Source organism: Merops nubicus, unplaced genomic scaffold (genome assembly GCF_000691845.1).
Source record: "Merops nubicus isolate BGI_N331 unplaced genomic scaffold, ASM69184v1 scaffold12091, whole genome shotgun sequence".
NCBI classification, from domain to species: domain Eukaryota; kingdom Metazoa; phylum Chordata; class Aves; order Coraciiformes; family Meropidae; genus Merops; species Merops nubicus.
In genome coordinates, this window is record NW_008586265.1 from 8,691 (window position 1) to 35,883 (window position 27,193).

At 41.4% G+C, this 27,193-nt stretch overlaps 1 protein-coding gene across 1 annotated transcript; it reads right to left on the minus strand.

Moving 5' to 3' along the window:
• Nucleotides 1–21,198: 21,198 nt before the first annotated feature.
• On the minus strand, nucleotides 21,199–22,317 carry AGTR2 (angiotensin II receptor, type 2). Its single transcript, XM_008948592.1, has one exon. The coding sequence runs from the start codon at nucleotides 22,315–22,317 to the stop codon at nucleotides 21,199–21,201; it is 1,119 nt and encodes a 372-aa protein (XP_008946840.1).
• Between the last annotated feature and the right edge of the window lie 4,876 nt (nucleotides 22,318–27,193).

Sequence of the window (27,193 nt, forward strand, 5' to 3'; positions counted from 1 at the left end):
TTGTCTGACGCTGCAATGAGAAGAAATACTCAAGTTCAGTAAGGAGAAATGTGCTGTACTGATAATTGCAAGTCTTTAACATATATCTCCCTTCCAGAAAAAAAAAAAAAAGTGGGACTCTGAAGGATTAGCCCTGTCCCCATACTTGGCCCAAGAGACAACCCTTGGCTCTTCAGTTCTCTGCCTCTTTAAGCACCTGCTTAAGTCTCTGCTCTGGGTGACAGAGGCTGTGATGAGGGCTGTACTATACTAGTTTGTACCATTCTGTACTGTTGGTGATCTTGAGCAGGTAATTTCTAAGTCTCTTTTCCTAAGGCAAAAATATTTGACTTGAGAAAAAAATAAGTTACAACTTTAACTTTTCATTTAAAAATTTAATTTTTGGGGGTTTTGTTTGTTTGTTTGTTTCAGCTAAAAATCATCATTCAAGCAAAGAGACAAAAGAAATCAAAGCAATAGCAATGGCAGTTCAATTTGCAGTGAAAACTGTTTCCAGGTTTCCTGTGTGGAAAACAAAAAAATTCTCCACTGAATTTTGAGATGACATTTCCACTAGAAAAGCGTCTTTGGCTATTCTGGATGGTGACTGAGCAAGCCCATATTAACAATTCTTGTTTATTGGTCACTTCCGATTTAAATAATGTCATGTTTCCTTCCAATGATGATCAGGTTTAAAAAGCTACAACATCAAGTTTGCCTTTTTTAGGCTTAAACTCTGCTTCTATTTGGCAATATCCTGTGGAAAGCTGGTATAAGCATCTGCTTCTAATTTGTAATATGTCTTAAATTATAGCTTCAGTTGTCATATTCATTAATATTTCTACCAAACCAAAAGTATTGAGCTTGTATAACCCATCTGTGTCTTGCTTTATCTGACTGTTTTTTGTTGTTTTTTGTTTGTTTGTTTGTTTGTTTGTTTTTTGTTTTGTTTTGGTTTTTTTTTTTTTTTTTTTTTTTAATTTGCTGTCTTTCCATATAATTACATTTTATAATGTCCAACAGAATCTTTTTGGTGCTCAGTTTCATTTATTTCTTATTAGTGCCATTTTCAAAATCATGAAGTCATTATAGCCCCTTCTTCAAAGACAGTCTCCTGTTTTAATGGAGCCTCTTCCTGCAATAAAGGTACTCTGCAGGCAACGAACAGCATCATAACAACAATTACTGCAGAAGGCCATTATTTCACCCCATTCAGAGACATAACCTCACCAGGGCTAGGCTATTGTATTAAGTAACAAAACTGGAAGTGTATACGTCTCTCAGCTCATTTTGTATATATTTAGCACTTCAGTACAAACTTACTTCTAGTTCTTTGTAGCTCAGTTGTACTCATGCTACATTTTTCTTACAAAATGGGCAAAAAGATCATGTCTAAATTTGGGTAAAATAGAGATTACAATCCTGAGAATTAGATTCAACTTTTTTTTTTTTTTTTTTTCCTAATGGGAAGCTCATACCAGCACTCCAAGTCTGAAATCAAAACTCAAAATCAGTCATTTTTCAGTTTACATTCTGCTCAGGAGAATCTAGGCAGAAAATCCCACAGGGTAAATAACATTTTGGCAATATTATGAGCATCTTTAACAATTTTATTAACTTTCTACAGTTTTGTCTTTCAAACTCTAAACTGCAGTATATTCTTGTAAAAACTCCCAACTGCCTGAAGTAAAATGCCTTCAGAATCAACAGGAACATGCTGAAAGATACGTGAGAAATAGCAATTTCTCTTTTTCAAACAGGATCTGGCTGGTATTTTATGAAGACTGAAGATAGAGAAGTATCAAACTCACTGATTTTCCACCAGCCCAGAAAATCCTGTGTGTTTATAGAAACTATATGCACAGAAAGTAGGATACTCTGTTGATGTAAGCAAGGTGGGACTTACACATCTACTGCTTGAGTCTGTATTTCAATTTCCTTCTCTTCAGATAAGAGGAAGCTCCTGTATTGATTAACACAAGGAATTACATCCTACAGCTGCAAAGAAATCTCTCCTTGCACTCCCTCCAGCAGCATCCTCTTCCCACTGCCTTAAAGACCTGCAATGTTCTTCCATAAGTCCCACCAGGGTTCAAACCTTTCTTTGCTTTCATTTTGGTCTCTCCTTCTCTTACCACCCTTGCTATGGCCTGATCTGGCCCTAGGATTTACCACAATTAAAATTTGTTTCTCTTTGTAAGTAATGGGCCCACAATATTAGCTTAACTGCTGCTGCTAAAGAAAGGCTGTGTATTGGAAAATAACATGTCCAAAATCATACTGAACACTAAACATGTAGGAATTCACATGCTCTGGAATACAGACACCACTGAAGATGTAGAGTCTTCCTGGACTTGGACATCTTTGCAATGAGTGCACAGGAGCTTGACTGGATAGAGGCTGCTACCTGAGAGTGCTGAAGCTGAGAACTTGCTGGTAGAGGAAATTTAATAGCTTGCACAAAACACTCTGTTATCTTGGCCATGAAGCAGTTGTCAGTTATCCCTTTCCTTGCAGGTCCTTTCATTTGTATAGATAAAAGTTTTCCATACATGTATTTCTGCAGTGCCTGCAACACTTACCTAAAAAAAAAAACCAAGCCAAACCAAAAAAAAAAAAAAAAACAACCAAACCAAAAAAACCCACGTAATATGGGAAGGAGCACATCATATAAAGCACATCAATTCCTGCATTCTCTGACACCTCTGTGGTGATGCTGCAGCTGATGAAACAAAAGGCATTCTTGTAAGGAAGACAAACATATTTATGTTTGTGCTGCTAAAGAAATATGAAGAACAGGAGGAGATTCAGCACAAACACAGAGGCTGTAGCACCATCTGGCAAGGTTTCAGTGTCAGCCTGTGTGGGAGTGGCACCCATTCTTATACTGTTTTTCTTCACTGTCACTATGGCATTCAATTCAAGGTTGGCATGCATCTTGATATTGTCTTACTAAATGTAACAACAACAGTTACAGGAGTTAAATTGCTTGCTCTTTTAGTTCTATTTCTTGTTCTGACTCAGATTTTTGTTTGTACACACAGGAGGAAAAAGCATTACATGAACTTAAGTGGTGGTGTCAATGCAATACAACAATTGTTTGAAATACCATAAAAATCCTACGAGGTCATAGATGTTTACATACTGTTGAGAGTAGAATGTCTAAACAAGAAGAAATGTCTTGTATAAACTGCTACAGAATTCTTAATCAGGAAGTTTTCATTGCTGTCAAGCTTATTTATTCTGTAAGTTCACTGTCATTACATGCATATGTAATAACATATTCTGGTCTTAATATTCTGGTAGTATTCTTCTGGTTGCTGATTACAGTGAAGTCTGCCCGTATATCAGCTCTCAGACCAAAGTGTACTTTGCCATTGAGTACTTGCTCTTCATGTAAAGACCATGTGATGATTTGTATGTTATAAAGACATTTTGTACTCACAATTAATATGGCAGCATTTCTGTACTTGAATGTCTTCTGAACAGCTATCTGTGTAGTTTTCTGAGTCAAATGATGTGAAAAAAAATCCCGTCAGTGTTTCAAAGTTTACTGAGTATATAATTTATGAGTGCTTATGTACAATGCTCCCTTTTCATCTCGAAAGCACTCCAATAAATGTCCAGATTCATTAGGATAGCTCTCAGGACTATAAAGAAAGGTAAGATTTGGATTCAAAAGCTGTTCTTGGGACTGAATAGAGAGGAAAGACTACAAGATCTCTCATTCTCTGAAGAGCTGAAATATTATAGGAAGGCCAGTTTGTCTGAACAACAACTAGGAAACAAGGTTAAATTCAGAAGCAGAGCCACTGGATAAATCCAGAACTAGAGCTCTGAACTGCAACCCAGAGCTTGGAGCTGAGTTTCAATCTGTTTTAGGTAAAATATCGTGTCCGATCATAGAATATATCGATTAGATTAGAAATTCGGTAGAGAATCATATTTGATCAAGAATATTGTATGAAGCCACATACACAGTCATGGGCAGAAAGCAGCTTAAATTAAAACTGATAACCTCTGGTGATCTCTACTGATTGTTTAAAGTGCTGCATTGACTGAAGAAATTGTTACTGAACTGGTGAGAACTTGGTTTAGATTCTGTCAAGGAAATACTTCTAAGGGTCACTGATAATCACAGAATGACTGCCAAAGTCAAGGAGAGAGTAAGGTGAAATGTTCAAAGAAAGAAATGGGGAAAAGACTACAAACTATTTTCAGGTCAGAATCATTCATTCTCTTGAGAACTGGAATTCCCCAGTGTAGTAATAACCTGAACTGATTCAGTGGAAATAACTTAAAGGCCAGAGAAGGGCAAAGCAAAGCACACACCAGACCGATGCAAACAGAACACGCACTGCAGGATCAGGATTTCATCACCTACAGGAAAATACAATCTGAGTGTTCCCACACGGAATACCAAAACAGTTACTCTTGCCCTACAGGTGCATGACTGGATCCAAGGCAGAGGACAACTACTGCTGAGAAACCAATTATCTGCCTTTCCCATAAAGGGCATGGACAGTAGCGCCATGCCCATGGTAGTTTCAAGCGTGAGTTCAGAAACTGTAAAAACAATTGGCAGTTGTCAAAGTAAACCCTCTGAACTAAATGTTCTATTTGCTTCATAATTTTATGTTTATATTTACCACATTGCTATGAAAAGATGTGGCACTTCCCATTAAAAGATGCCCCTGGTTCTCTGTTCATATAAAAATGATTTGCCTTAAGAGACTTAGGAATGATGAAAAAAGCTCACCAGTTGTACTCTTGCAAATACTGTTAGAACTGGCTGAAAATTTATCCACAGAACAATTATCCAAAAGAGCAGTAACTTGGTAGAGTTTTTGGTAGCATTAATTTTGTATCTGTTTTCTACAGAAATATATTGTTTCAATTTAAATGAATTCATTTTTCATGTTCCGTTCAGTCCAATAGAATTAAGAATCTTGGGTTTAAAATTGCTGCAATGATAAAGTTATAAAATGCCTTGATCTAGTAAAAAAAAAAATAATCACTTGGGTTGTTTTGAATTTTTAGGAGTAAAATCTATCAGAAAGGTTAAAAAAAAGCAAAAAATACTCAGCTTTTACTAATGATTAAAAAAAAATCAGAATTTCTAGACAGATAAATTTTCCTTTATTACATTGTAAAAGCAGGTAAAAAAAACTCAATTGCTGGCACCATCTCAGTTTCTCCTGTCTTTTAGGGCATTATTACAAATTTTAAAGCAGAGATCATAGAGCTTGCCACACAGAACAGGGAACTTTAAGCTATGAACATCTATTCTGAGTCTGACACAGACTCACTGCTGCACAGGTTCCATCTTCTTTCTCACCCACAGCTGTTAGGGATCTTGTGGGAGGCTGGGATATGCCTGGAATGCTGACACATGGCTTGAGAGGGCAATTGCAACTTTCTGTTTCCTCCTATAGAAAACTGGGATAACTACAAAGCTACATGTTTAACCTAAGATTATCCTTGCATAGCAATTTGTAGAGCAGAGCAACTCAAACCTTGCACCTGTTTGATCTATCAGTAGGACCAGTACAGTATTAAAGAGTGTGTGTTGTTTTTTCAAAAAGCTGTATCTATAGGTGTGTGCTCCTCTGTCCTCATAGCTGATGTGCCCCAACACAGGCAGAGTCCAGAGCCCTTGCTACATTCTTTCCAGACTCTGAGTACAGTGAAGAAAGAGGCAGATGTTCTCCGCTGCATGATGAAAATCTACATCTCCTTAACCTCCATCCTCCCCTCATCCACCCATGAGTAATCTTTCAGTAAATTATTATGATACCAGGAGGTGACACACTATTAAGTCTTAGGACAGCATAGGCTTTAAGGGTGTTATTTGGGTGTGGGAGAGAGGTGTTTTCTTCTCTTCCAAAACTCGGGTACACATTCCTTAGCTACAGTGACCTCAGCAAAGGGTGGAGGAAGAGGAGGAGCACTTCACCTCAAGATAAAGGTGTTTCTGCTTGTCCTAGTTTCAGCTAGGATGGAGTTAATTTTCTTCATAGTAGCTAGTATGGAGCTAGGTTTTGAATTTAGTATGAGCGTAAAATTGATAAGACACTGATGTTTTCACTTGTTGTTAAGTAATGTTGTACTAACTCAAGGTCCTTTCTGCTCGTCACATCACCTGGCCAGTGAGTAGGCTGGAGGTGTACAAGAAACTGGGAGGCAACATAGCCAGGAGAGCTGACCTGAACTGGTCGAAGGAACATTCCATACCATATGACATCATACACAGCTGGGAGAAGAAGAAGAAAGGGGGGGACATTCAGAGAGCATTTGTCTCCCCAGATAACTTTTTATGTATGATGGAGCCCTGCTCTCCTGGCAACGGCTGAACACCTGCCTGCAGATGGGAAGAGGTGAACTAATTCCTTGTTTTGTTTTGCTTGCAGATGTAGCTTTTGCTTTACTTATGAAACTTTCTTCATCTCAGCCCATGGGTTTTGTCACTTTTACCCTTCCAGTTCTCTCCCCCATCCTTCCATGGGGGAGTGAACGAGCAGCTGTGTGGGTCTTAGTTGCCAGCTCCGGTTAAACCATGACACTGCTGAAGCAGAAAGTAAAGCTGAGACTGAGATTCCTCCTGCTTCCCAGTCTCCTATCCCACCATATTCAGCCCCTCTCAGGGCTCCCCTCTGGCTCTGCCATTCAGGAAGGTTAAAATCCCACAGCCTGCCTCCACCAGACTGGAGCCCATCCACACAGCCTGCATCTGATGTTGTGTCTTACGACTGCAGTACAGTTTGGCACAGTATGCACTGAGAATGCCAAGGCATAGTAAACTTGCCACTGTAATGTAACAGAGAGAAGAATGTGGACAACTTTCCTCCTACATAGGAAAGTCCTTTCCTTAAAGTCTTTCTCCCTCAGAAAGCTCAACTAATAAGCACCCATGGTACCTTAACTTGCACATAGCTGTAGTTTGGAAGAAATGTTCCCACTCCTCTGGGGCTTGTCTAGGAATCACACCCCATCTGATCAGAGCTTCCACTTTCCCAGCACGAGGGCTGGTGAGCACAGTTCTTGTTAGATGGCATTGGAGACCCCCCAGCTGAGCAAAGTGCTGCAGCATATGCCACAGAATGTCGTTTCCTCCCAACTGCTCCAGGCAGATCCCACCACTGAACAGCCTAGTCGGATGTAGGCAGATGTCAGATTTGCAGTTCCTTGCCCTGTGGTTACTCTGTGCTCCAGCTGGGCCTTTCAAAGGTTGTTATGCTCCAGAGGAGGAACAAACCTATTGCTCAATAGGGAGAGTTTTGCGATTGTATGAGGCAAAGCTTCCAAGAAATTGGAGCAAAACCAGGAACCTATTGGATACCAGATCAAAAACAAACACTGAGCAGTTCCTCTCCCTTCCTCCATCCGTCCAAAGGTAAATACAACAGCAGCCTTTTTTTTTTTTTCCCCCAGGTGTTCCCAGCAACAGTTTCCCTTCCATAAAAAAAAACCCAAATGACAGTAAAATCTTTGACCTGCTGTCTGATGGGAGAAGGAAAAGGAAGCACTGTCTCTGACTGTGTTGGATGGTGTCCCAATGTACATTACTGAGAATTAAGGCCTGCAGCAAAAAGTTTAGAGGATTACACTGAAGCAATACTTGACCAGTTCTTCAGGAAGTATAGCACAGATTTTTCACGGCATAATTTTGAGGGGTAATTTTTCTGGGCAGTCTGTGCAAGGACCCCGAGGAAAATTCATAAAATTACACTTACACAAATAATTGCTTTTTGTGACTACATAAAGAGTTTAGAAGACTGGGGGGGGAAAAAAAAAGTTTACCTTTACAAAGCTATTAGATCAAAAATCTTGGGTGAACACCACTAGGTTTCCTACATCAGGCAGTGATAAAAAAAAAAAAAAAAAAACAAAAACAAAACCAAACCAAACCAAAACAAAAAAAAATACAGAAAGACAATTAGGAGGAACTAAAGAAATATCCTCTGGGGAGGTGTCTTCCTCTTCAGTATAAAGCCTGGGACAAATTTAGATGCAGGTCTAACTATTGGATGGTTGATTTAGGGTTTTCCTTGGATTTATCTCAGTGAAGTAGTTTAAAGAAATATTTTTCTTATAAAAAAATAAGAAAATTCCTATTGCAAGTCTTTTGGAGTGGATCCTCTTCCTTGAGGAAGCTCTGTTATGAGCCCTTTTTGTATGTGTTGGAAGAGGGAGAAAGGGTTTGATGTTGGAGGTCAAAGGTGCCTTGACAGCTCACCCACATTCTTTCTTCTGAGAGAAGACTTACTGGCTTTACTGGTATTACCAAGCATTCCCAACAACAACAAACTTCAGTTCCTGAAGCTGAAATGAAGGACGTGGCTGAAGGAAAGAAATGAACCATAGCTTTCCACTTTGTAAATCAAGTGGCAAACTCTGACAGCTGAAGAAGGTGATGTGCATGTTTATTTAGCAGAGTGCAAGGCAGAATTCCTGTACTATGTTCTGTAGCAGATACATAGTACAGGAGCGTCCCAGCACTACTCTGGTCATTTGTATAATGGGGTTTCAGGGAAGGAAGAGGACAAGGTTAACAAATTTGGAAGAAACGCAATGCAAACAATTAAGTCTTGGGTTTGACCATATGCAACTTGTTGCATTAAAAAATAAAAATCACTCAGCAAAATGTGTTTCTTATCAGAAGGAAAACAAAAATAAAGCTTAACCAGTTCTACTGAAACCAAGGAAGGTCAGGAGAAAGAAAGTATCCATGACACAGGCGACAAAAGGTAAGTTAAAAAAAAGCCAGATAGAAAGATATGCGAGTAGCATTGGTTGGAGATTTGCAAAATAGTAAAGGTAAGCTTAAGGAAAGAAAAGTAGAACCAATAAGAACATTACCAACAAGGTGACTGATTCCAGCCCTACTCAGGGCAAGGACAGTCAGGTTCAGCTCTGAAACACTGACCTGACAGCTTGTCAGCCTCAGTGATGGCTTTGGTAGGCTTGCACAACAGCAAAGTGGGGAAAATGAAAAGCAAAGGGAAGCTTTGAGTGCTTCTCTCTTTCATCAGGAGTTATTGCAGTGAATGAGACTAATAAGAAGCATCAGATTTCACAATATTAGCTTTAGGTTTTGTTGGAAATGGCAAAAAAACCTGGTAGTATTTGTTATAAAGAACCTTACAGAAGAACACGCCCTCTTGGCTGAAACATGGCATTTTTGTCTGTGTGTATTCATTCTGTGTGCAATTTTTATCTGTATTATTTCTTCAGGTTTGCAAAGTTAAGACAGTAATACCACCAGAGAACTTCGAAGCTTATCCAAAAAGCTCTGGATCATTCCTCCATTTATTGTATTTTCAACATTTCCTCGTATCTATGAACATTTCTTCAGCTGCACAAGATAGAAAACACTGGAGGACTCTGCAAGAAGTCAGCACTCTGAAAAGAAAGAGCTGCTGATACATCTACCAGCTGGTATTTTTTTGCTTGAATGATCATTTTGCTTCAGATAGAAGAGGGTACACCTTTTGTTAGAGATAGAACAGAAAGACGCAGCAAATTTGCTGCTTGTGATTGTATGTATTGAAAAGAAGACTCCACTATTTAGCTGCAGCCCAGAAGTTCTCAGAGGAGGGACTGCTCATTGCAATGAACAGACCACCAAACACACCATTTGTAGACTCTAATTACAGTGCACTATTCCTGAACTGTGTTTTGGAAAGGGACAGGAAGATACAGTCTGCCCACTGCCTTTAAACAAAGTTAATGAACCACCAACAAAATTTCCTACCAGATAGATCATCACCAACAAAGAATGCTGTATTTACCAGAAATATTTTCTGAGAACTTTTGATGACCTTAAGGTGAGGCAGGTGAGTGTTTTCCTTAACATGATCAGCCTAACTGGTTTGGAAATAACAATATCAATAGCTCATGGGTGGAGGCACCGCTCTGTAGACATAAGAGGATCAGTGTTAGTGCTTCTGATAGGTTTTGATTTAAGAGCATATGAGTTTGCATGTGTACACCTTGGCACATACACATTTATTTTCAACATATTAAAATCACATTCAATCATATAGGTCATATTTTTCAAACCTGTTGAAAAACACAGCTTAGTGACTTGCTGTCTTGCCCATGATCCCTGCAGACCAGTGAACTATTTCTAAGGAGTCTACAATGAACAATTATAAAACAACAGTCTGCTAGTACTTCCTTGGCTTGAACTTTCATAGGACTGTGTTTTTTAGGATTCATATATCAAAAAAGATAGAAACCCACTCAACCACAAGCACTTGCTGAAGCAAGATTTAATTCGTGAGGTTCCTGGGCAAGCGATGAGTAGGCAATTATAAACACCTCTCCTGTCTTAAAATCTTTGAATTTCAGATATTAGATAGGCATAGAGAAAAATCAAAGCTCACACTAGCCTATGTGAACTGTTCTATTCATGAACAGAGGACATACCTAGCTGCACACCTAAGATAGACTTGATATGAGCCAAATAACTAGGAGGCACTGAGGACTTCTTTTCCTGTTACGTTATGACTAACTTAGGTTCCAGAAAATAGAAAACAAACTGCTTTGCTCTGAAATGAATGTAATTAATTAAAGCACAGGCAGATAGGAGCCAAATTTCTTTGTGCTGACAATGCATGAAAAGCTAAGTATCTTCAGAAGGCAACAAAGGGATGTTACATCAAAAAACTGTAAGTTTAGACCCTCATCCAAACATGCCAGTAGTTCTAAGCTCAGTTAAAAGTCAATGCAGAAGGAGGAGCAATGCAAGCTGGCAATTCAGACTTTTATGACATGAAACAAACTGCTGGGGAACCATTTTCAGCACTGAATATTAAGGATGCCAGAAGTACTGCAAGCGCCAGTGCTAGCCCTGCTCTCAGATGAGCAGCCCACAGGGATTTTCTGTAGTACCTTAGCAGCTGCTCTGGCATCACCAGTAACCTTTCATGAACATTTGTTCAATTACCCTTCATCTCTCACTCAGCTTTGACAGTAGTCTGTGGGGTAGTGGGGTTTTCAGAGTGAAACTGGTCATCTGAATGCTACACTGAACTTTCAGTAACTTAAAGACTGCCAAATCTCACTCTTTTTTATAATAAGTAGTAGATCTACCTGTAAAATAGACACAGTGAACTTTTTGAGTATGGCAAATTACAATCTGGTTTTCAATCTCTAACTCTATTTAAAAAACAAACAAACAATCACAAACCCCAAAACAGAAAAAAAACAAACACCATCAAAACTCAAATAGTATTATTCTTATACCGAAGTTACGTTTTCAGACCTTCCAAGCAGACACTTTTCTGCAACAGCCTATAATTCGGCACTAGGTGGCCTCTTTCTTCTTTCAGAGAGGGTCTGATACGTTATTCTATCACCTAAGTATTCAACCAAAAGTAAAAAAAGTCATGAAGCAATTCTACATATGTTTGTGCAGCAGGGTTTTAAAATGAATATTGCAAAACAGCTCATTGTTAACTGGAATGCATCCATTGTAACTCAGAATACAGAACTGAATATATGTAACTTGGCTTGCAGCCTGAGCTTTGAACAATGTTTTATCCACGCAGTAACCTCCAGGGAGGTACACACACTATTTTATTCCTGAAAAAAAAAAAAAAAACAAAAAAAAACCCAACCAACCAACCAAACAAACATAAAAAAACCAAACAAAACAAACAAACAAACAAAAACATCCAACTCAATGTCCTTTTGCCCATGTCATGCATACCAGAGCATACAGAGGGGAAGAGGACATGAAGATTAGAATAGTTACTCTACTCTACTTAGGTTTTTCCAGTTGAGATTGAAAAAAAGCAATCAGAGCCTCACCTCCTCCTTTGAATGAAACTCATGCACTCCAGTAGTGTATCCTCTTGCTGGCAGGTGGGCTGCAAAAAGCAGAAAACTGTAATGAATCATGGAGCATTTAAAAGGCTTGCAAGGATGGTAAAAAAATCTAATGGGACTGAGGTTTCCAATGCAAAGACCAGCACATAATAGTTTAATTGGAGCATTTAGAAGATGCTAATAAGGAAATGATGCATTGCCTACAGCAAGACAGCACTCTGGCAAAATGGCTTCAGGACAGGGGTTCTAAATTTGCCCTTCAGTATTTCCCAACCACAGAAAGCACTATCATTTCATTGCAAAATCATTGTGCTTCTGCAGGATAAGCTTTGTACTAAACAACCGCCTGCAAGCACGTTCAGCCTTTAGGGCAGTAGGTGCTGTTATGTGAGATCATATAAGAAAATAAAGCATGTTTTGCCATGGTGTGGCTGAACAGCAACTTCCTCTATCAGTACAAATGTGATGAATTTGTTTACCGAATAGGTAAATGTTTCATGCCAGGCAGAGGATGAAGACTGGAGCCTGCACAACCACTAAATGAAGAGCCAGCATAAGGGTGATCTACAACAGGCTGCTTCTCTAGGGAGTCATATAGACACCTGCATGAAGAGGGAATTGGTTAATGACTTCTTTTGGTCACAGCACAAAGGAGAGCATGTAGCTCTCCCTTTACTTTGCTGGTGTACCTCTGACTTAGCTTCTTTGGAGTGTATCTCTTCTTGAACCAGTGACAGGAAGGGTTTAAGATGCCAGTGAAACTGAAGACAGGGTTGCTCTATAAGCTTTCATAAAATAGTGGATCTGTAAAGAGCTTGGAGACACAAAAGGAGAAAGGGCAAAGGAAATAACTCTGTAAAATAGCTATAGATGTTAACTGACAGCTTTATACTTCTTTATTAGGACCTGTTCAGAGAGAATGTTAAATGTTACTGAACTTACTGTTATATTTTCGGCTGGTTTAACATGAGTCCCTGAAGTAACTAAGATAATGGGACAGGCACGGGTGGCAACATGAACACGGCAAAGATTTATGACAGGATCCACAGTAGGAGGGAGCTTTTGGAACAAGGTCTCAATTCTGCATGTGTCTCCAACTGCATCTAGCTTATTTCACTAGGCCATGTGTTACCAGTATCCCAACTCACCAGAACAAGTAGAGAGTGCTGTCACTTCTGTGACCCAAGGAAAATCTGTGAACATTCCTCAGTAATTATTCAGAGGCTTTCAACAGCCTCTCATGCTGAGTCCATCCTGTTCATTCCACATGAACCTGTGACATCTTTTCAAATGGCAGATTTTTTTTTTTTTCAATGGTATGCCTTAGAACAGTCTTGCTTAACCCAAGTGCTGTCTTAGCAATTGGCAACATAATTTCCCACCCAACTTCATTATGGATAAAAACTGCTTCAGCCTTCAGTATATCTTCCCTGGGTACTCTTGCAGCTGACTTAGCTACAGGGTAGCTCAACAGTAAGAACTTTCCTACCTATCTGTTTTATTACTTGTTTTGTGCTCAATGTAGAGAGAGTTACCTGCAAAGTATCAAATCTAAGCAGAAAAGCTGCCAGCTGTCTTGTAGTTCAGATCCATGCTGAATTCAAAGCTGAATGAACAAACATTCCTGATTCTTCTGGGTAATTTCCTTTCTGTGTGTTGCAGTGGATGAAAGAAAGGTCTCTTTGCATTCATGCAGGGTATGAAGATCAAAATAAAATCAGATTAAAGACTTCCAGATCTCAGACTGAGAGCTTGTGATGTCCACAGGGCTCCCCACAGTTAATATAGCACAATTAGTATCGTACTCTGAGGTCTTTTTTCCTAGACTTGTCCTTGAAAACTGCTCCCTTGGGTTGTACCACTTCCCTAATAAAAGCCCACATGTTCTGAACTGCAGCAGTCTATTACTACAGATTTGAAAGCAAAACAAATCTTTTTACTATTAAACATGTTGATTGCATTACGAAGTCTATCTGGGTCTGAAAGTATGTTCTTAAGCAGATCTTTATCAAACTTATTCACTGCATACTGAATTGCAGACGGAGGAATACTCTTTCAATGAAGGACAAGCACTTTGAAGAACAAATCCTGCACACCATACTCACATAAAAGGACACAGCTAATATAGTAAAACAAGGACATTCAGCACTTTATGATAAAAAGGGATTCATGATGCCCTAAAACCCTGGCATTGACAACAGCAGAGTTTTGTATAGAGAGCCAGATGGCACTGTCCTTACTTTAGAAAAAGCCTCACTGCAATCAGTGAAGGTGTTTACAGGGAAAGATGCTAGCAGCATGAGATCTATTTCATTATGTGTAAAACTCCTTAAAGCACTTACCAGAGCAAGTCAACAATACTGAGTAATGCTGCTCAGCACCTGCAAAGAAAATCTACCATGTTCCCCTGCAAGTGAAGCCCCTAAACAGCTGCATGTCATATAAATGTCATCTCACCAAAGATTTTGGCAAGCAACAGATTTTAAGACTACGGATAAAGTTCTTTGTTTTCTCCAGAGACAGTGGTAGTTGCTATATTTTTTCTACTGTCATGACACAGCTGCATGCCTAGCACATACTGTATTCAGAATTTTCACTTTCCTGTCATTGCGGAAGAACTGCATGCAGATGTTTTGCTGTCCTTTATGAAGGAGGCCATGCATTGTGTATGGCACTGCACCCCAGCTAGCAGGGCATCCCAGAGTGCCTGGAGCAGGGATGGTTGTGGCTGATGGCTCCCCACTGCCCAGCTTCAGGGCTCACATGCCAGCTGCCCACGTGCTATTTGCAGCAAAGCACAAAGGGGCAAGTTTAGAGCATGAGCAGGTTTAGCGCCCAGGCAAGTTATCAGAGACTTCAGACCCATTCTTCCAGCACAAGCACCTTCACAAGCATTTACTTCCTCCACAATGAGTGAACTGTATTATGTGTGGGCCGATAGCTTTAGAGCACATCCTCACAGGCATCCCTAGGAAAGGCAGAAGGCACTGTTAAACTAAAGTTTAAACAGCAATAATAATCTGCTGCTTCTGCCTCCTCACGGACATAGTATATGAATTGACCTCTTTTAATTTCATTGCATCATCTCTGCAAGCTCTCGCACACATCATTCAACAAGAGTAGATGCATCTTATATACCAAATAAATCTTTGTCTTAATACATTTAATACCGAAACTTCATACATTTGTTACAAGGTGAGTCAGGTTTCTAGAGACAGCCTCTGTTTAGACAGTCTCTGTTTAGTTTTAGCTGTCTGCCATGTAGACTTGGCAGCTGTGTTGGCTAGGTTGCATTTGCACTGTCGAAATTCATTGTGCTGGGTACTGTTGGGGTTTTTATTTGCTGTAAAAACAATAAAATATTTACATTTATGGTTCTTAAAGCAAAAACTCACACTGGATCCTGGCTTCCCATAAAACTGCATCTCTCACAGGCATGGAGCAGAGCTTCACAAACTTGTTTGCACTTCCCCATTACTCTATCCCTGTGAAAGGTCTTCCCTCAGCAGGGAAAGGCTGAGGCCTGATGGGATCCATCTCTGTGAGGAGTGGGAGAGCATCTTTGACAACAGGCTTGTCAATTTAGTAAAGAGGTCTTTAGAGTTGCCAGGAGAGAGGATCCTTAATCCATCCTGCTTCAAGGCCAGTGCCAGAAACAGATGCCCTGGGCTTGGACAAGGATCACAGGCCACAAAGAGAGCACATCAAGTGCAAGGTAATAGAATTCCAGCCAGCAAGTCAGCCTCAGTGGGGGCCCAATGTAAAAGCCTCTATGCAAATGCCCAGAGCATGGGGAACAAACAAGAGGAGCTATGGATGTGCACATACCTACAGGACTATGATGTTACTGGCATCACTGAGATGTGATGGGATGGCTCCTATGACTGGAGCGTGGGAGTAGAGGGATAGAAGCTCTTTAGGAAAGACAGGCACAGGAGACAAGGAGGGGTTGTCACCCTCCATATCAATGATCAGCTGGAGTACATGAAACTTGGCCTGGGGATGGATGAGGAGCTGACCTAAGGTTTATGGGTCAGGGTTAAAGGGAAGGCAGGGGAAGGGGATATCATAGTGGGCATCTGCTACAGGCCACCTAACCAGGAAGAGAAGGGTCCAGGAAGACCTTATTGGGGCCTTCCAGTATCTAAAGGGGGCCTACAAGAAAGCTGAGGAGGGGCATTTTACAAGGGCTTGTAGTGACAGGATGAGGAGTAATGGATTCAAAGCGGAAGAAGGTAGACTTAGATTAGAGGTAAGGAAGAAGGTCTTCTTGATGAGATGTTCAAGACCAGGTTGCATGGAGCCTTGTGCAACGTGGTCTAGTAGAATGTAATAGTCCTTGGAACTAGATGATCTTTAAGGTCCTTTCCAACCCAAACCATTCTAATATTCTATGAAAAGTTTTGGGGATTAGCAGAGTTCTTTCCAGAGCTTATAGTGTCAAATTCAGATACTGTCTCAGCTGAAGTGCAAGTGGAAAGTAAACATCTGAAAGAGGCAATGAGAGAGGCTTACTTGCTTCCTGTCCTTGCTTTCCACTCCAAGACCAAGGTCCAGAAACTTCTTAGCCAGGCCTGTGTGATTGCATGCTGGCTTCTTGCCCCACATCACTCCCAGTAGCAGACAGTAAAGTCAAAAAAGCTGGCTTTGGAAGCTGAAGGAGTACCAATCATCTATGGTCTTTGACAGATGTAAGCGCTGATATTTGAAGTGAGCAGAATTACAGCTTGGGCACAGGGAGGGAGGGACGTCCTGTGGGTTATCAAGGACAGGAGTGCTGTGGGGAGGTGCCTCTGAGATTCCCATGCAGAAGAGGAATAAGCCCCTCGGGCTCCCATCATTACTATCCACAGCAGCATGCGTGCTCCCACGAAACATGGGCCCAGAACCCCACAGCCCTGCTTCCTAGCGGTGGCAAAGCTGAGGGCTCTGTAGTAGCAAAGTGATGACTACAGATATGCAAATGTTGATGTGAGAGAAGGTCTGCAAACATCTCATTAGATAAGTTGACTTCCCACAGGCTTCCTGCTGGCAGTTGGATATCCCACAGGGCATTACTTCCCTTTAAACACACACACATAAAACTACAGTTTTCCATAAGCAAAATCTCAATTTTCATTCCATTTTTGTTGTTGTTGTTGTTTTGTTTTGAAACCTGGAAGACAGGGGGAACAGTTGGCTCTTAGGCAGATACCTCATTGGATGCTCTGCCAAACAGCAAGGCTGATTACTCTACTTAGACCAGGGCACACATGATGTTGAAGGCAGCAGCCCTGGGCTCCTTCTGTAGACAGGTATCTGCTAAGACAAAGCCACAGGAGACTCACAAACCCTTCCTGGCAGAGCCCAATGACCAGAGCAACTAGCCCCCCTCTATTGCATCCAGCTGGATCCTTTGGCATGCAGACATGAGGAAGGCACATCCAGGACCTTGCTGAATGGAGCTGCCCTTTCCAACGACAGCAGTCGTTTTCGTCAAAAAGAAGGAGATTTGAGACGAGAGCAGCAAGTCTGTCAGCATGGAGGAAAGGCTGCCAGATCAACTCAATCCCCATGCTTCAGGTTTCCTGTGCTCCCCCAAATACAGTATCTAAAAGTCCTTATTTTCATAGGGAACCATGAGCAGTTCACTGCCTCCATGGCACCTCCTTTCCCTTCAGCCAGGACAACGGGTTGTGCTGTGAAGGGCAGACAGGTTGTGGGTCAGCAGCAGGGTGGCAAGATGATATTCCTGCCCAAAATCTGGCCTGAGGAATGGGACAAGTATGCTGAGTGCATGCCAGCACAGGCGAAGGCTGTGTTGACTTCTCAGGGAGAACATGCTGTACCAAACATTTCTTATTGTATATCTTACATAAACAAAGCACTTAGCTCACCATCCAGCACTAGCTCATGCTAATGAATGCCAGGGATTTTCTCTGCTTCATATGTTGAAGCTGTGTATTCAAGTCAGCTCAGGGACACACAGAGGATGCTCACATTGGACTGAGACTCTTTCTGCAATTCATTTAAGCTGAGAGTAATCAACTACAATTAGAAAAGGAAGCCTCAAACAGGATTTGCTGTGCAAATATGACAGAGATCGACTGACCAGGAAGCCATCTCTTCAGCTCCTCTTTGGGTAAAGACCTGCCGTACAGGCCCAGAAATGCCCTGGGACATTACCTTCCAAAGAAACCCTGATACCACTCTCAGCTTTGACTCCAAACCCGTCAGCATTTCCACGTGGGAGATCATAACACAGTCCTTCCACAGCAGGCTTTCCTCTCCATTGACATTGACTGCACCATGGCAGGGCAGAAAGGGGGAAGGCCCAGCCAAAATCCAACTGCTGCTCATAAATGCAACTTGCCCTACTTGCAGAGTGAGCAACCTGAGCAACCCCACACCCTCCCAATGAACCTGCCAAAACTGCATGAACAGCTCTAGGGCACGGTCTCAGGGCAGGTGCAGGGGGCTGTGGGATGGCAAGGTTGGACTGAGCTCTCAGGCTTGCACACACTGCCAAAGGGATGCAGGGCTCCTGCCTTGGGCAGGCTGGCTGCATTTTCTGGGAGTTCCTAAGGGAACATGGGGCTTGCAAAGGACCAGGGTGGGACGTGAAATTGAGGTCTGACACAACTATTAGTACCAACAACATTTTTCTTGAATGGAAAAAAAAAGTTGCTTTGAAATTTGCAAGGGAAAATAAACCAAACAAAAACTACTTACATTTTTGTCCACATTCCTTTGCAGAAAAAATCTTATCCTGAAAAAATAAACACAACATGCAGAAACTGTGAACCCCCCCACATTTTCCATTAAAAATCCCTGAAAAATCCCTTGAGAAACTTGAGCATGATGGAGGAAAATCACAGAGATCAATGTTACTCAGTTTGCTCTAAAAATAAAGCAAACCCCTTGAAACAGCACCTCCCCCACTTCTATCTCAGGTTCCTCTCCAGACAGAGTTTTTTGGATGTTTGTTTAACTATGGTACTCAAATTCATGACCTATTAGAGGTAAAAGGCAGATCTGGCAAACAGAAATGTTTCACTGCCGAGCTCACTGGATCATTTGGTTTGTAACTGTTGCAGAATATGACCTTTAGGATAGACTTCTTTTGATACTGCATTTTCAAAGAAGGAATTTTCCTCTTCTCTTGCTTTTGTCTCCCATTTAATACTTGGGTTTTGTTACCCTGTTTCTAGGAGAGTAACACTGAGTGCAGCTGCCTCAGCTCCAGCAACTGATCACTAATCCCTGCCCTCCAGCTGCAGCAGTGGGCATGCTGCATCACTGCTCTCTTGGAAAAAGCTTTGTCCTCACTTTCTCTAGCCTTTCATAGGTGTAAATGCAACTAGAGCTGGATTTCAGATTCCTATAGTATTTCCTTATATTCACAGGTCTGTATACAAGGCAGAAGGCATGATACTTTTTAAAACCTGTTCCTCCTGAGAAGGTCCAAACTGACATGTCGAAAATGTGCGGTCTGTGCTTACGCTCAGTATGGATACAGCTGAAGCACAGGTACCACTGGGGACAGATGCTGTAGTTTATCTTTTGTTTTGAGGCTACAAAGATGCCAATTAATGGCACAGTTGTGTTCATTACTGACCTGCATTACAGCAAAGGTAAAAAGCCTCCACAACCTCTTATTACTCCTTGGAGCCTGCCACTTTGAATACCTGGTAATTTTCTTAGTACGATGATTTGATTTGCTGTAGCATGACTGTATTGTTGTGCTCATTGCTAAGCCATTAACAATTTGTCCTTCCAGAAATATCCAACGCCCTAGACACTATTAGCTCCTCAAAATATTTTCAACACAAATATTCCAGTGGAGAAGCACTAGCAGCTCTTCCACTTTCTGGGACAAGCATCTCTCCAGCTACATAGTCCATTACAGAACACCAGATCAGGACAGGAAGAAGGTGTTATTTGTGATCAAGCCCCCATTTTGCCAAGTCCTGAACAAACTTTTCATCTTGCATTACTCTGAGGCTGGCACATTTCTTGCTTAATCCCATTTTCACAGGAACCAGTGAAGAAACTTACTCCCACTCTAACAATGAAGGATGGCTCCTGCAGCAGATTCCCACAGCTTTGAGGAACTTGCCAGTTTTGAGACTTCCAGGGAGGACAGACTCCTGGTTACCAAACCAGAAGGTATACTTTCTGACCTATGGACCTAAAATTCACAATGCAGGCCTCAAGATTGACTTGTCAGAGAAAACAAACCCTGAAGCTAACAATATTTTGATCATCCTGGGTCACTCAGCCTTGGGACAACCTGCTGGCAACTTAGCAAGGTGATAACAGAACCCTCTGTTATATTGACCATATCCAACATGATAATTTCTGAAGGCTCTGAAAGCACCAGGATCTCTCCAGCAAAATAAAAATTCAACTAATCATCAAAAGCTACCTAATAGTATTTGCCAAATAGTCTTTTATTCCCCCAGTTTCTTATACAAATGAGTAAACTCCCATACTGAGGTATGTATCGAGAGGGAGTCACTTAGGCTTTCTGTCGACAGTACCCCAAAATTACAGGAGTAATTGACATTTAAACTGCAAAAAGTGTAGACAGTCGTCAAGTCCTTTCCCTGAAGGGTGTTGAACAGTGTGTGGGACTCAGCATGCCCACGTACCAGTGGGACAAAGCACGTTCTGTTCCCAGGGCGTTACTGTCAAAAGTGACCACATTGAGTCAAAGCAAAGGACCATCTGGCCTGAGAACCTGTTACCTGCTATGAGGAAGGTATAAAAACATGCATATTGTTGTACTTCACCCCCTAAGAATACTTTCCTGCCTCCAGCAGTTTGCAGAACCATGTCTGTGCCTGTTCTCAGGATCCCAGGCCCAAGCAAGAAGGAAGTATATTTGATGCATTTTACAGATTATATTTCTAGTTATAAATTTAAATATATATACATATATATATAAAAAAAAAAACTTAAAATATTTTCTTAAAGATAGGTACAGAAGTATCTGCACAACTTTATTCATAGGTTTTCTAGTTAAGAATCTCTTTTAGAAAATCAGCTTAGGGTATAATACTCAGTTGTAAAATGCAATTGTAGCCATCATGCAATGCTCCTTGGGTGTATTTTGTCTTTTTCTTTTTGTGCAACACTAAACATTCACCTGATCTCACCCACCTAAAAGTTGTATTTAAAATGTCATCAACATATTTATCTGCCAGAATCTCCCCTCTATGGAAAACTTGAGTGCTCATTGCAGAAAGGGAGGAAGAATAAATTCCCATGTATGAGAAAAACAGGTTCTTCTTCAAACAGCTGGTGAATGAGCGGGCACAAAACAAAGGAACAGAGGAGAGCAGTGTCACCACTGCAGGGACAGCCAGCTGCCCTACATCAATCCATATCATGCCCCAGTGCCTACAGCAAGGACTCAGGACTCCCTTCCCTGCCCACAGTGGTTTCAGCATCTCTGAAGTAGCTCCCTGTCCTCAAAGAGGAGCTCTCTTGATGGCTATTGAACTGATGAACTCGTCGCTTAAACAGGTGATGAAGCTTCTCCTGGAACTGGTTCCCAATAAAGCAGTACAGCAGAGGGTTGATGCAGCTGTTGGCAAATGCCATGCAGATGCCAAATGGCAGTGCGGTGTCAATGATTCTTGTCACGTCACAATTGTTAATGATGTTCATATGAGCCAAAGCATCCAAAAATGTTAAAATGTGGAATGGGAGCCAGGAAATTAAAAAGGCCACAACAACAGCAGCCACCAGCTTTAGGACTTTGTCCCTCTTCTGCTTGTTTTTTCCAAACTTCTGTGCTTTGAGCAAGTCCCTCCTGATCCAGATGTAGCACGTGGTGATCACTGTCAAGGGGATGAAGAAGCCAAGTGCATTTTTCAGGAAGGCTGTTGCCACAGACCATTTTGCGTAATTCTCATGGGGAAAGGCCATAATGCAAGCATTGACTCCCAAGCTTTCAATGTAGTAAGTGTCACGGAAATAAAAAGTTGGGAAGGAGGACAAACAGGCAAGGCCCCACACAATCAATGCTATAAAATAAGCTTGTTGTGGAGATCTTCTTTGAGAGAGAATAGGATGGACAATAGCACGGTACCGGTCCACACTCATGCACGTAATGAAAAATATACTTGCAAACATGTTCAAGCACAGGACAGAACTGGAGATTTTGCACATGAGAGACCCAAAGAACCAGTTGTACCCCTGTGCATAGTAGGTAGCCCAGAAGGGAAGGGTGGCGAGGCACAGCAAATCTGCTGTGGCCAGGTTGAAAATGTAGATATTAGCGACTGTTTTGGGGCCACTGTGACAACAAAGCACCACAACCACCATGCTGTTGCCAACCAACCCCAGAAAAAAAATCACAGAGAAGAGTGCTGGAATTAGTGAAAACTGATAATCCGAAGAGCTAAGTGGGCAGGGAGAGGGCAGGCGCAATGCAGCTGATGAGTTTGTCAGTGCTGTAGAGAGGACTTGGAAAGTTCCTCTGGTGGTGATGACCAGGGAGTAGTTGCTCTGCATTTTGGTGATGGTGGAAAGGGACGTTCTGCAGGAAATTCACTTGCTAGTAGCACTTTTCTATCACATCACTCACCTGCTGATTAGAAATGGTGTGTTAGACATGCTTCCTGCAGCCATCTTAGCTCTGGAATCACACAATCACAATAAAATAAAAACCATTTAAAATTATGTCAGCAAGCTGAGTGCTGAAATACCAGACAACTCTGCAAGACTCTTTTCTTCTCTCCCACTGACAGGACAAAATTATCCGTAGGGAGGTCACAGCCCTTTTTAGTTAGCCTGGCAGAAGAATGAGCAGCTGCATTTTATCTGTGATTACAGATGGTGCTTTCTGTGGCCAGCAGAGCAGAAAGATTATTGACTTGAGAGCCAGAGATACTTCAGGAACTTCTGTGAACAAAAGCAGCACCAAAACTTGTGATCCTTTTCTAGGCTTTCTCATACTATTTCCAGCACTCTGTGCAGTTAAAGTAATGTAGAAACGCAGCACTTGCCAGTGGAGATCAGGTACTTCACATCTAGCACTTCACCAGTGTGAAAGCAGCTTTTAAACAAGGCGATTAGGAAAGCAAGCTTTGACTTTTTTTTTTTTTTTTCTTTTTAAATCACAGGGCAAGACACAGTAAAGGGTCTTTCCAAAATGTCATTTACTGTCAGAGTCCTTCCCAGAACAAATCTGTACCTCCTGCCCTCATGACGGTCTTTAATCAAAAGAATGGAATAAATATTTCAAATGAAGATATAAGTAGTAGCCAAATCCTCAGCCCTTGCAGGGCGCAGATTTAACAGTAGTGTTTGCCATTCATTTAGAAGGATCAGGATTGGGTTTCAATAAGGAAAACTGTAGCTACAAAACGGCTAAAACAGGAGAGTAAACAGGTTTGTCAACAGCTTGTATCTGCAGTCTAAGCAGGACGTTTTTCAAATTTTAAGACTTTATAGTCAATAAAGAACATATCATAGCCAAATATTTTATTTTACATAATAGAAAGAGAAAATTCCTTTTAAATTAAGTCCTTATGGAATCAGTCAAGCATTTAAGAATTCTCAAGGCCCCCTGAAAAAACAAGAAATTTTGACGAAGACAACAGACTTGGTTAATGACCTCTTGTTTAACAGAAGGCAACTAATTATTTCAGAACTATTTTTCTGTATTAACAGTTTAGTGTGCCATAGCTTATCATTTTTCCAATGCAAAATATGCAATATGCTACCACAAATATACTGACAAAAATTTAATTTTAATTATATTGTCTCAACAATGAAAATTCACTAGAAGAATATTAATGCCTATGTTTTCTAATCAAACAGGTCTTAAACCAGAGGAAAGCTTTCTGTTTGAGGATGTCAAAGATTCAGGGGAGGGTCTGGAGCCTCATTTCACCCTCAACTCCTATGTCCTGAACCCCTCACTTTAACCTACAGAAACCGAAATCTCAGAACTAGTCACAAGGCATTACATATCTGGTTTACTCCTAATAGAAGGACCACACCATAATTAATTTTAGCTACATTGCTGAGAAGAAGGTTTCATTGACAAACACACTCCCCCCTCTGCTCAAGAAGAACTGGTGGCATAGAATCTGCTTCTAAACTAGCCATTCCTACTATTACTTAGAACACAATGAAGCATTTTATCACAAGTTGAATAAAATCTATGAAAACCATGTTCTAAGAGCAGATAGAAAACATACCTCTAAAGCCTCACATTCGTCTGGATGTAGCTCTAGAATTATGCACTCCTTTTTTCTCTTTCCTTCTAGTGACTATCGCCACCAACAATCTGCTTTCTTATATCTTCTGCTTTCCCACTGGGAGACTGTAACCTACATAACTCAAGAACTAAAATATGAATGCCTGCCAGCTTCTTTTCCTTTTGGAAGCAAAACGGTTTGAGAACCCCCCCTTTCCAAGGCCACGTGAGCACATGCAGTAAATCAGGAGAGAGGAAAAAGATAAAAAAAAAAAAAAAAATCAGAAAGCAAACAAGCAAGCAAGAGGAAATTTCACACAAACATCTCTGTGGTTTTCTACTGCAGCTCTTGGGCCAGGAGGATACACCCACGTGCAACCCCCTTCTGCCCTCCCAGTGTAGATGCAACATGTGAAAGCCTTGCAAGGATTCACGCACCTCCGAGAGCAGTGGTTTTCCCTTGCACTTTATCAAGTCTCAGCACTTGCTAACACATTTGAAAGTGGAAAGGGCTGCTAGTCCTGGCAGAGCTGAGCATGTGAACACAGAGACGGAAAGTGGAGGAGCATCACAGCATTCACACCAGCGCTGCCTGTGTAAGGGAGCTGATCCTGTCTTCCAGTTAGTAGCACGGGAAAGCCGCTGCCCGAGTCCTTGCAAAGACATACACACTCCTCTAAACTAGGAAGGCATCAGGACAAATCCATGTGGCAGAGAGAGGCTTGGCTTTGAGGCTGCACTGGGGTAGCACATGACCAAAGCGAGCAGACCAGTAAGACTGTGTGCTCACACCAACTTCCCACTCACCCAAAAATGAGTTTTGACACCTGCTTCTCGTGTCACGCACTCTGCCTGGCCCCAGCCTCCTCCCCCTGGAAGGAGCTCCAGGGAACATCCTGGAGGATAAGCACTGGGGCAAAATAAGCATCTGTAAGCCTTATGGATTTTGCTCCACACACATGGCTGCACATGAAAGATGGAAATCAACCACAGAAGTCCCTGCCAATGACATGTCCCTTTGCCCTAGCTAGGTGCTGCTGGTTGTCTGTCCATCACCATCTGGGGCTGGACCCAAGCTTATTCCATGCTTTGAACACCAACACAGCCTTGAAGCAAGGGGTATCTAACTGTGGCAGCCTGGGGGAACCCTGGTGCCTTCCCTTGCTCTGGGACTGTACAGCACACCAGAGCCAACAGGCTCTATAACCATCTCTGCTTACACCAAGGTGACCCAGAAGAGCATCTTCAGAGTAATCAAGAGCTGAACAGGCTGTGGAGAATAAACTCATTTTTCTGCCCAGCTATGTCTTTGATTCAGGAGGAGTTGCAGAAAGTGCCTGAAAAGCTCATCAGCAATCTTGTATACATCCCCTGGAGGAGAGCACTACTTCTCAAGGCAGGGAGAAGAGTCCCTTGCAGCTTTTGGCTCTATCTGCCTCATATTCACAGTCCAGCTCTTGGCATTTTCTGTGCCAAAGGAGACTGGGTTATTTAAAGAAGGAAAATGCCGTGCAGCATTTCTCTTTATCACAATGCAGCTGATTGACCACTCCACGGACACAACAACAAAGCAGTCAGCAGTCAAGACTGTCAGGCTGCAAGCAGGCACAGTACCTGTGCTTGGGGCAAAGACTGGAAACAAAACAAAGCTGAAATAGCTCAATGAAATGACATGCTGAGAGCAGACAGAAGCAGACTCAATCATCACAGACATATTGAGGGAGGGTAATCCTAAATCATTGCACAGGATGGGAGACCTCATCTGTCCCAAAGGGTCAAGCACTATGTGTCACAGTCAGAGTTAGACAATATAAAAGTCAGCACAACTTTGTTATCTTGCGATAGATGATAGATAGAGATTTAGAGATAGAGAAAGATGAACCTCCCCAATGCACACACCCATTCCATAAATGTTTAGTTTGATTTTGGGGCAGCCCTTCCTATTTCTTTTCCCTCTTATTCCTCCCCACCTTCATTTGAGGTTGTCACAGAAAAGGCAGAGTAGGAGAGGAACTCTCCTCACTGAAAAGCCTCCTCTCGAACCATTGAAATTTGTATTGCTCAACAAAAGATACAGAAACTTTTTACAGAAAAGAAAACAGTAACATCCACAACAGCTTAGGGGCTGAAAAAGTAAAAACTTAACCCAAAAGCTTTAAAATTAAGATTTGCACTCAGTTTCCACATACTAAAACCACTACTTTGTTTTGTTCAAGATGTATTAGACAATACACCTTCTAGAGACATGCTGCAAGAAGTCTGTCCTATCTTCAAACCAAACATGTTTGTTTGCATGTGGGATGTTCAAGTGCAGAGGTCACGTGTCCTACGTGAGGACAAAGGAGAAGAAATGCACCTTTTTCCACCAGTCCCTCTGTACATACCCTGCCTCAGGTCCAAAGAACTGATGGCTCTCAGGTGAGTGACCTGAGATGTCAGCACTCTGACCCATATTCACCCAATTCTTTACTAACAGTATGTGACCCTCAGGCAGGAATACTTGCTGCTAGCTGCTTTGCATACAAACGATCAGTGAAACATCTTGCTCCATCCTCCATCAAATACCCAGCATGGTTTGTAAGCAGAGGAAAAAAGTCAAATGCATGAGAATGTTTACTTTGCAAAGATAGCAAACACAAATTGTTTAGATTATTAAAAATAAATTTTACCTTTCCAGATGCACTTTTGATTCTTACAGATACTACGTCTATTCTGTTCAACCTCCAGAACGGTCTGAAACTTTGTTCTGGGTTCATACCGCCTAGTAGATGAGAGATGGACCTGATGCACCTAGTTTAATGGGGTCATACCTCACTCTGCCCGTAGCTAAATCCTGCTCCCATTATTTCCCTCACCAGTGCTCAATGCATCTGATCCTTATCTAATCCCACATTCTCATTCCAAAGTTCCACTCAACTAATATATAAAACCTAATAAAAACTAATATATAAAAACTAATATATAAAAAGCCTTTGGCTTTTTTACAGTTCATGTAGCTGCAAAACTACAAAAGCTGGGAGTTCTCACCACAAGAAGACCTGTTTGATGTTAAATGGTGAGGAGTTAGTGCTTCCTGTGGCATGTATTTGGGGAAGGATTTTACGTGTGTCTTTTACACCAAGGAAAAAAATTAAGAATTCAAGGGAAGCAAGACAAATGTCACTGTAGGGGTCTGCTACAGGC

Excerpts from the sequence above, each read along its gene's own strand:
- AGTR2 (XM_008948592.1), bottom strand. The coding sequence starts at position 22,317 with ATGCAGAGCAACTACTCCCTGGTCATCACCACCAGAGGAACTTTCCAA.